Source organism: Pygoscelis adeliae, unplaced genomic scaffold (genome assembly GCF_000699105.1).
Source record: "Pygoscelis adeliae isolate BGI_AS28 unplaced genomic scaffold, ASM69910v1 Scaffold267, whole genome shotgun sequence".
NCBI classification, from domain to species: domain Eukaryota; kingdom Metazoa; phylum Chordata; class Aves; order Sphenisciformes; family Spheniscidae; genus Pygoscelis; species Pygoscelis adeliae.
The window spans coordinates 816,964-828,092 of record NW_008825150.1 but is presented as its reverse complement, the minus strand read 5'-3'; the positions used below and the strand labels follow the sequence as shown (position 1 = coordinate 828,092).

General features: G+C 39.4%; 1 protein-coding gene across 1 annotated transcript in view; it reads right to left on the bottom strand.

The window, feature by feature from the left end:
- Window positions 1-10,934, bottom strand: part of ATXN7L1 (ataxin 7-like 1) — a 123,459-nt gene extending 112,525 nt beyond the window's left edge. The window contains exon 1 of the mRNA XM_009328324.1: window positions 10,872-10,934. Coding sequence (XP_009326599.1) covers window positions 10,872-10,890 — 19 coding nt within the window. The 5' untranslated portion in view covers window positions 10,891-10,934. The remainder of the gene's footprint in view (window positions 1-10,871) is intronic.
- Between the last annotated feature and the right edge of the window lie 195 nt (window positions 10,935-11,129).

The following is an 11,129-nucleotide window of genomic DNA, read 5'->3' as shown; positions in this document are numbered from 1 at the left end:
ATTCTCCTCTTCCTGTCTCTTTCCTCACACAGGTGTTTAGATCTACTAAAGAGAGGTGAAAACCTGAGATTAACTTCTTAAACACTGAGAAGCCTCCATCATGAATGGCAGCCATTCCATACAACACCTCAAAAATCATTGTCCTGCTTTCCCAGAAAAAAAAAAGTGCTGTATCATAAAGCATGCCTGCCTGTAGCGTGTAGACAGCAACAAGCTTGCTTTGTCCTGCAAGACAAGCAAAAGCCATACAATGACATTTACTGCAGCACCACGCCCAAGCCCTGATAATACACCTTGCGCAGTACGACATTAGCCGGGGCCCAGTCCATGATAATGTAATCCTATGGCCTTGTCTCAGCTCTGGAAGCAGGAAGCACAAGTCAGTATCAGTATGTGATAGATCACGTAGATATATTACCTACTTATGATGCACTGCAAAGTACAGAACTACTGAGCTAGAAACCAGCAAGCAAACTACTTTCATGTCCATCACGCGATGTGATAGATATGACCAGTCACCAAAGCATAGAAGCATTCCGCTGCCACAGCCATGGTCTACACACTCTTCTCTCTCCTTGGAGAAAAGGCAATATTCTCTGGATTTCTCCAAGATGCTGCTCCTCTTAAAGGCTTTGAACTTTCTCAAAGGCATGTTATGGATTCAAGCATGTGGTTGTAAGAGAGCACAAACTGCCAGCAGTCTTCTCCAAAAGAATCTTTCATCCGAGAACCTGACCCAAAGGCTGACCTGGCATATACTGAACGGCATCAATTTGCTCTGTCAGCACTGCTCATTATTCCCATCCCATTATTTCTGATACCCAGGACTCCACCCTCTTTCACACTGACACAGTATTTTCTGCCCTTTTTGTTTCCACCCTTGATGGTCTTTGCTTCTCGCTCCCACAACTAGGTCCAACTCCACCAATCTTGAACTCATGCTCATCTTAAATATCCATTTCCTTTGCTTTATTCTTGCCTGTCCTAGAATTTGCAGTGGAAAAGGAAACCAGTCTGAAAATGAGGTTATTGCACATTTTCTCTTTCTCTCTCCTGCTGCTTACTAAGCTGTGCCATTCCTCCAGTTGAGCTGAACCCACACCTGCAATTTCAGCCTTTTTTCCTCCTACTTTTGACTCACTCCTCAAACCTTTTCTCTTGTATCCATTTCCTTCTCCACAATAGAATGCAAATATTTATTCCAAGAGAAAGCCAGAAAACATAATAATCATTTCACGTTCTCTGTTCCCACTCCCTTTCTCTTCCTACAGCTCTCCCTTCTTCCTCGTACCATAGATACAAAACACATCTGTCCCACTCGCCTCACTTATATCACCCCATACCTCACATCTCCTTTCTCCTCTTACTCTGACAGAACAGCAGGACAGCCATCAGTCCTTCTTATGTTTGGAAATCTACCTCCGACCCCTTGCTTCTCTAACTATACCTCCTTCCGTCCTTCTTTCACCTCTAAGCGCACTATGAACTATTTTGATAACAAATCGCACTTTTAATTTGTCTCTAACTTCAGCCTGAACTCCCTTTAGCTGTCCCTTGCACTCCACTGAAACTATTCTCACTAAAATGTCTAAAAACCTTTTACTATTGCAACGTCAAAGTAAGTTAATAATTTCCATTATCCATAACCCTTGTGCATTTTTCCTAAAAATTAAATGCATTTCTCCTTTTGAAGCATTCATTCTCCTTTTCTGACTTCCATGACACTACCCTCTCCTGCTTCCCTTCCTCCCTGTACCAACCCCTTCAGAGGTCACTGGAAGGCTCCTTGTTCCTCCTTTGTAGGTAGGGCTCTATTGAGCCACATCTTTTGCCTCTTCCCTTATGTCTGGGAATTTCATCCACAAACTCAGCTCCTAAGGAGACAGGGCTCAGATATATCTACTCTATGTCTAAACAAAAAATCTCAGCCTATCTTTCTGACACCTCTTGTCACTGAGTAGCTGTCAGCTTCAGTTCGATAGAGCTAGAACAGAACTTAGATCTCACCTCTCCGACCCTCTTTTCTCTACCTCCTTTCTTGATCACTGTGGACAGCATTATCATCTTGCCCATCATTCAGATATGAAATACTATGTCATCTTTGACAATGACTTCTCTCTTGATCCGTTCATTCAGGCTATGTCTATATCTAAATAATTCTTCCGGTCTCGCATCCTTAGGACAAAGTCTTCTCTAAACATCTTCAGAGCTAAATCTTTGTCCAGGCCTTCATCTCACATTAGTTACCAAAATTTTCTTCTTTTTCGTCTTGACAAACATTATCCTGCTTGTTCACACTGTTCCAAAAGTTATTTCTTCTATATTGTCATACTGATCTACCATTATTGTCTCTGCATCCTTCTATGCACAATCCTCCATTCCAACTTTAAACACTGGGAACAACTCATCTTTGCTTTCCAGGCTCCTCTCTCTTACGTACACTATACTGTCCACATCTTACTTGCTGTCACATAATTTACTCACATTTCTAGTTGGCTCATGATGTCAGTACCCATTTACTAAGCTTTTAACAACCAGTCTGTATTTTCATTCAGGCCAACTTCCACACTTGAGCAAGGATACCTTCCAAGCTCTTGCAAAACTACTTCACTGCCCTCTGAACATCACCGTAAAGCTTTCCTTGCCACAGTTCTAAGAAAGCCACTTTAGCTTAGGCTAAAGTCTACCACCTATCATGTTGAACAACTAAGTGCTTTTGTTTGTCAAGATTAAAACTCCTGCTTTGTCATCTGTTAAAAAATTAGTTCTCTGTGGCACAATGATTTCACAACAAACACATGCACACACCCTTCCTCCCTGCACAGTGGCATCTAGTCTCTGATCGGGCTGCTAGGCATTAGGATCATGCAAATAATAATACTGCCTCCCCAGTCATGGCAGTAACAGATGAATTACTTATATTCATCCAGATCATTGTCCTCTGACTGTCTCCATTATCAGCCCCAAACAAGCAAGGTTTTGGCTCTATCAGTGGTTGGTGTGGTGGCATGGGTCCAACACACTTTTCAGATTTAAATCATCAGTAGCAACCTGTCTCAATGAGACACAACCAAGAGCAGCTTAAAAAATAACTGGATATGTTAACTACCACCTGATAATCTATCTAATCTGGACAATCACAAGTGGCCAGCCTAAAGGCCACTTGAGGATAGAATACCTATCAGAGATTCAAAGATGAACACACATGATGACTTACACTTCTACAAATCTCTGCTTCCATTCTGACCATTTTAGCTCAGAACAACGACAAGCTGAAGTCTCCTTATTCTGCCACTGGAGAGGTCCAGTCCATCCTGTTTTGTCTTGGTAGAGAAGACACTTCTGATACAACAAACCTGTCAACAACTATTACTTATATGACGTTAGCAGTGTTCAATGCAAATATAACTTCAAATTCCCAGTCTCTGCCCGCCCCCTATGTCTAGCCCCCTGTAGCAGGAAAAGGAAGAGAAAGAATGACTGGGCAGAAAACATCAAACATTGTATATTAAAGTTATAAACAAACAAAGAAAAGAGCACAGCAAAGATCACCACACAGAATCAAACCCCGGGAACTCTTGCCCTTTGCCAGTCATTCTTACATCTTGATGTTACTTCATCAGTCACCTTCCTGTCTCTTCTGCTGAACACCTGCTCCAAGGGAACGGAAAGGGAAGCAAGCCTAAACCCCTTGTGTACTGTGCGCAGCTCTGTCACAATACAACTGCTTCCGTTTTACAGATGATTCAGGAGAGGCCTGGGCATTAAGTGAAACTCCACTAGACGTACATTGGTACCAGCAGTTGGGCAGAACCTAGAATTTTTGTCTTCGAGTTCTTTGCTACTTCTGGTTGATGCTCCTTCTAGTCTGGGAAAACGCCACTTCTTTTTTGCCAAACACCACACGTTTTATAAATACGTGCACACAGAAACCAAAAAGCAGCAAGACCAAATAATTCTAAATTCTAATTGCTGTCAAGAATACAGATAAATAGGAAGATATACTTGGCTTAAGGGCTGTATTATTAATATAAGTTAGTAAATTATGAAAGGAAATTGCTGAATAATGAACATTTCAGAAGTAAGGAAGATATCTCTATTTCTATGGAATACAAGACCAAGAGCAATCAGAAAGCCCACTTCTCCAGCGACATCAGTGGCTTTCATTAAGACATAAAACAAGCTATGACAAAACCACTCCCTTAAAATCATCAACATTCAACCATAGAAAGGGACACAAAAGAGAAAAAAGAGAGAAATGATGCATGCAATAGCTGGTTTTCCTCTGTCCCACATCGGTCGTAAGTAACTGTGCTGGATTCCATCCCCAATCTGAGTCAGTTTAGACAGCTGCACAGCACTACAATAAAAAAATGTATCGTTTTACCCACATAGCATTTATCTTTCTTATCCAGCAAAAGAACCATCAAAGACTTCTTGCTATAGACTAGCTGAGACCTCTGTCAAATACCCTTACTGCATCCCCACAGCATTTGCCACAGGTTTTTTGGCATATAAATTACCTAAAGACACAAGCTTCACCTGGCATCCTGCACCATTAACTCCTGAATCAGCTTTTTCAAGGACAAGCTGAAGAACTTCTGCACCAAGCTGAACTTGGAAGACAGAGAGATCCAGTAACTTAATCCATGCCCATATAAACTGAAAATCTTTTTTGCTAGTTATTCCAAAATTACTCTTAATAACAAGTTGTCATGGCACTCATATAACCTTATAGTAGAGTTAACTCTTTAAGAAATACTCATATCTATATACTATTTTTACCGAAGGCGACCTTTCTTAATAATGCATGTAGCGTTATAAATCTAAACTTTCACTGGGACTACCAGAAACATGCTTTCTGCCTACAGGACTCCTGTGATCCACAACTTAAAATGTGATTTGAAACGTGTCTTCTATAGAATTTTCCACTGCTTCCATCTCATACACCTCAGCCTTGGTTAAATGGCTAACATTTTTTGCCCCAAAGGTAAACCAGAACCTGATAATGTCCTAATTTTTAATTATCTAGGAACAAAAGGCAAATTTCAAGGAAATTACCCCATTTCACAGTAGAAATGGTTCAACTCCTGTGTAGTCTTTTTTTTATACACAGAAACCTATATTTAATCTATAAACTATTAACCACATACAGAGGCAGATAACAAGAAAACACACGTGTTTTTATATCTCAATCAAAATTAGATAGAAGTCATCATTTCACTCTCTGTGATGACAACAGGGCTTGGGGTACACTCTAGTAACGTCATTTCCCTGTTTCTCAAGTACTGTTATAAATTACAACAAGTAGAAAGAATGTCAGAGACAGATCTTTAGTGACAGTGCTGTCAGTTGACAGAAAACCACACGTGGTTTCCCCACCAGCGTTCAAAAGAGGTACCTTAAACTACAGGAGATCTAACCTCTTCAGAATAACTGTTGCACAAATACTGGGAGAAATATCACCTGAACTCCATCAAGATATGTGCCACCTAACAAAACCAGAATTTTTAAAGAAGTAATTTATAGAACAACAGTTTTAGATACGTATTCAAAAACAACAAAATCCTGATTCAAAACACAGAATGTCTGATCAGAGAGCATTACCATTACTCCACTCTTTCTATCCAGTGTGTGGGTTGATGAACTAAAGGACAGGTTTCAGAAAATAACTATGTAACTATGAGGATAAACTACAATTCTGACTAAATTTCTGGGCACTATCATACATAATGTTTCATTCTTCCTCTGTCACCATTCCTTGAGACACATTAAATGAGGTGACAGCCACAACCAGGAGCCACACCACCCCCCTGCAGAAGCTGTCCATGGGGGGGGAAAAAAAAATCGGACTCAGATATCATATACTAAACTGATCAGGCATTTGAACACCAGAATGCGCACCAGAATTCAATCCCACTGTCATTTCTCATCCTAAAGAAAACCCCCATGGGGACCTTCACTCATTATTCTTATTCCCAGCATAAAGGTAAGAATGGTAAGAAAAAGTTTCTCTTCACAACAGCCACTGTTTTGTACCCTGCCAATTCTCAGTTCTTTCACTCCTCAAGCTCCACCTGAATATTACATCTGTTTAAGAACCAGTATCTCTGGAAGACCTTATTAGCTTATAGGGAAGAGAAAGAAAATTATATAACATTCACCCCTCTCTTTTGCCCACCGAAAAACCAAAACCAAAACCAACCCCAAATTACCAACTAAAGTGGTCTAAATTCAATAACCTCACCTCTTTCTTTTGGGGTATGTGTTTAAAACTTTGTTGTAATTTTCTTTCCCTCTCAGCCCTTTGCAATGTTCCCTACTACCACAAAAAGGTGAAAGATGAAGGCGGCTAAGAAAAACAAGAATGTTTTACTCTTAAGTTTTTGTTTGATATGTTTTTAAAGGAGACAAACAGCACCATCAGCAAACCACTAGTAAACAAACAAACAAAAAAAAATTAAAATTAAAAAGATTGCCTCCAATCCCTATGCTTACATTAACCAGCTGTTTTTGTTGTCTTCTCCTCTTTCACAAACTGCTCATAATTTTAGTTCTCTTCCTCTTGCTTTTCATAAAGTAGAATGTTGTGTGCTACATGCTTTTTTCACAGAGAAGTGTTCCCTACCATCTCCCAACCTCCTTAACGTCTTATTTTTCCACGAAAAATGATAAAATCATCAACATATTTTTCTGAAGAATAAAAAAATACTGAAATCAAAACTAATCAGTATCCCTTTAATTTTGTTCTGGTGTTGCCAAAGGATTTATCAAAAAGCTTTCCATCAGATACTTATGTGGGAAGTCAAAATAGGAAAAATACATTGTAAACAACTATCCAATAGATTTAAAACTGCAGTTTGCATGTGTAATCGTGAAGTAAAATGGTCAAATTTGGGGGTGCACAATAAGGATCGAGAATCTTGAATTTTAACACAATATCAGAAAAACAGAATAGAATTTTTTATGTAACATCCTTAATGTTAAACAATAATGAGTCAGTATGGTTAGCGAAAACATTATCTAAGACAAAACACACACATCATCAGATTGAAACCTCAATAATACAAACCCACTGAACTGAAAAACTGAAGTTGACTATGTCACCAAGTACTCAGATATAGATCTAAATCCCACAGGTCATATTTAACTCTGCTGTTGTTCACGAAGATACACAGGATATCTTTTGCTCCTCTACAGCCTGTGCCTACCTAGAAATACTCCCAGCACTTAATGTTTGCACATTTGCTAAACCAATTATTAATAGGAGTTCTGTACGTAAGACAACAGAATTCACATTCTTCTACTATTTTCTTAAATGTTGTATCAAGTAAAACATATGCCTCCAAAATAATCTAAAATCAGTTACAGGTTATGACTGATAATAAAAGATCACTGTATCTATCTCAGGCATACAGTTACCGTGACTTCTTACAGGACACAAACTGTCAAATAAATATAGACTCCTTTTACTATGCATGCTATCTACAAGAAAATCTTCAATTCTTCAAATATGCCATTCAACTTTTAAAAATTCAATATAAATTCTAAATGCTGTTCCAATTCTGATAACCCCTCTTTTAGCTAAGCCGGTTTGTTGGTAGTGATTTGTCAGATAAGTTACACAATACTGTTTCTGCTTCCTGATTAGATAAGCAGATAAGTTTTGTTTTTTTTTCTGGCACAAACATTTATGCATAAAATTTTTCATTTTCTGTGAACACTTGCAACTGCGTAATCCCCTCTCCCCAAATCTACATGCCAGTAAAAGTCAACCACGGACATACTGCATTTGCTAAAGGAAAACATATAGTAAGTATTAGCATGCAAAAAGCAATTCCATCTACAAAACTGAACAAACGTTCAGGAAATTTCTCTCCCTCTGTGCTGCCTACATATACACTGTAGAATAAAAGAAAGCAGTGAGCAATATTTCTACGTCTTTACTTATGCCCTAAGATGGGGCACAGGGGGCACGTGGCTTTGGTGCATCTCTTGCATTTACAGAAATGAACGGCACAGCCAGACTGCGACCCCTTTGCCCAGGGATGTGCTAAGAAGTATCAACCACTCTGGCAGGCGGAGATTTGGCAGTGTTTCTCCGCACTATCACCGCGGAATGCTGCCTCCCAGGTCCCTGTCTGGGTCAACAGGAGGAGGAAGAGCAGCCCATCACTCTAAACACATATAGTACACAACCAGGAGGCAGCGCTGCAGGGATGAAGCTAGCTAGAAGCATTTTTTGACATCTGACATAATTTTTTTCTACAAAACCAAAGTGAACCACCTTGTCGTGGTCTGGAGGAGACCACCACCTTCCCACACCTTTCCCCCACCATGTTCTCCACGCACAGTTTCACTAGTCTAAAAAGGCTCCTTGCTTAACTGCTTACAAGGAAATGGTCACATAAATCTGGTTGTATTGACTAAAGCTGACAAAATGCAGATAAATATTACAAGAAATAAATGCAGCAACATCAGATTTTACACTACCTTTATCAAACAGGACAGTAATTTTTGATACTTAAAGTCCTGTCATCCCCCAGTTACCTTATACATGTAAAGTCTGACTTTTCTAAGACACCGCTTACAATCTCCTGGCACCACAAATGCCATAAGAAGGCCTACTCAAATACATAAGATTGTAAAGAAAAATGAGTTGGGTTTGGTATGAAGACCTACCGTGACCACAACCCTTGTCTATGAACAAAGCAAACAAAAGAAGTCAACATGTCACACGACAGATGTGTACAAGATGACAAGTGCACAAGCGTTTCTGCAAGTACATGAGCAAGGTTTTTCTGCAGGCCAATCTAACTCTTCAAGTTTTTCCCCACCTTTATTAAGAAGGATAGTGAGGATCAAGGAAGGTTTACAGTGGGTGTTCAGACACCCATTATCGGATGGGTGTGGTGAAAACACCTGTATTAACAGACTGCTTAAGTGAATACAGTAGAAACATTTCAACACATACTAATTTATTCAAACTTCGTGAAAGTTCTTTCTAAGTGATCCAAAGCAAGTTACTACTTGGAAGCAATAAAATTCCTAAAGCTTTTTATTTTCTAAATATAACAGTCAGTTTTGGTTTTTTAAACTGTATTACAGTGTAAGTACTATAAAAGCTAGTAAGTGCTTCACACCTGTCACTATCATAATGTCAGCAATGACATTACATTTCATTTGGAAATAATTTTTTCTGGATAGTGAGTTTAAATAGAGCTTCTTTGACGGAGTCTAATCCCCACCAAAAACAAACAATGAGAGACTAGAGCTGATAATTTAAACTGAATTGTTCTAGGAAACAATTTGCATATTAGGTATGACTAAGGAGTAGGGATGCACTTCGATCTTTATGTCTCAAGTAAGCTTATAATAAGAATTTGTGTTCAAGGACTTCTAGGCGCAGAACATTTTATCTCAACAAATTAAGCTCCTTATGAAGGCCAAGCTCCAGTAGCAAGATTTTTATTTGATTACTTTTGAATCAAATGTATGCTCAACATTACTGATAGATGTACAAACTGTTTGAGCCTTGAAACTTTTACCTATAAATATACAACATGAAAATCCCAGTTCTGCCTCTAAATTACTTTTGGGCTGGCAAAATAGAGAGGTTCAGGCACGTAAGAATCAAGACAGGAACACAATCAAGCTTGGCATCTCTATAAAGGTCTTTCAAAAGGGAGGTTTTATGGTATTTTAAATAATTTTGTTTAATGTGTACTCCATGCAGTTTTATAGTTTATCACACAAATCCACGTTACTGATTCATTCTTTTTTCAAGAGCTTGTTTAGAAAACATAAGATTCCTTTAAGCTCCCAAGATGCTCAAAATTAAACACACGTGTAATGACAACTATAACGAAAAACTTAACATAATTTCAGAATATATATTGTGACATTACAGGTAATAGCAGGATTTCGCTAAGCGTCAGTAAGTCACACCGAAGTTTCATTACGATGGGATCATTTGTTATGAACTGACTTCACAAGAAAAATTTCTCGTAACAGAAAGATTGTATATGTATACTGCTTTCTTAACAGAACAGAAACAAACAGAAAGCTACATAAATTATGTCCCAAACCATTTCACTAGTTGCATTAGGTGTTACCTCAGCATGATGTTAATGACGCATGTCACAAACAAAATGTGTCAATTTGACTTGCCTACGCTCACCAGTAAAGTTTCTCCTCTCGCAACTGACAGAACTATGTCAGGCACGGCATATTAGCAAATACCATTAGCCTGGAATTTGCCTGTTCATACTTATGGTACCAAAAGACCCAAATGACCTATTATATTTGGGTTTGCAGAACATGCATGGCTTAGCCTAACGTAAGATAACATTAGATGTTGGCCGCTCAGTTGACTGTAAGTCACACTCAGCAGTGAGAATGAAAGAATAAAATACAATTTGATCTGAAGTGAATGAACCCAAAGATCGTAACAGACCATTTCTCTCCGCGAGTGAAAATGTTTTTCACTACAGTCGCTAATGATAATATAATGTTTAAAGTTGATGCATGGGTTTATATGCTTATCTTCACACAGAAGCAAGTGAAACGTTGCACCAAGGGACAGGGTCCACAAAAAAAATCCAATATGGCCACTGATGTGTAGTTGTCTTTTGACTTAAAATTGCCTTATCTTTTACCACATCTGTCAGTCGCACGCATACACCTGTTATACTAGTACTTCAAAAGAAGTTGATGCAGTGACAGCCATCTGCGTGTATCCAACCCTGAAACATTCTTCACAGCAGAGAGATCCACATGCTGTTAGACTACCCTGTCAAGGCCAAACCACAGTCATCCACAGCCACCAAGAGACAGACAGGTAGAGAGGTGTGCCAGCACTATCCACTTACCTTCTTTATTAAGCCTCATAACCTCCCTGCTTTTTCCACCCTCCTTTCCAGTCTCTTCTAGATCTACACCTGCAGAAGAGAAGCAGAGTCAGGAAGCGCCGAGGGCCCAGAGGTGTGCATTTATTGTTTGGCGGGGGGAGGAGGAGAGGTGAGGAGGTGAGCGGTGTTTCTATTTGCAACAGCAAAAGCACAATGGTCGGAGCATCTGCCAGGGAGCGGAACCGCCGGGCCCCCCGCGGCAGCACCCTCCGGCCCCCC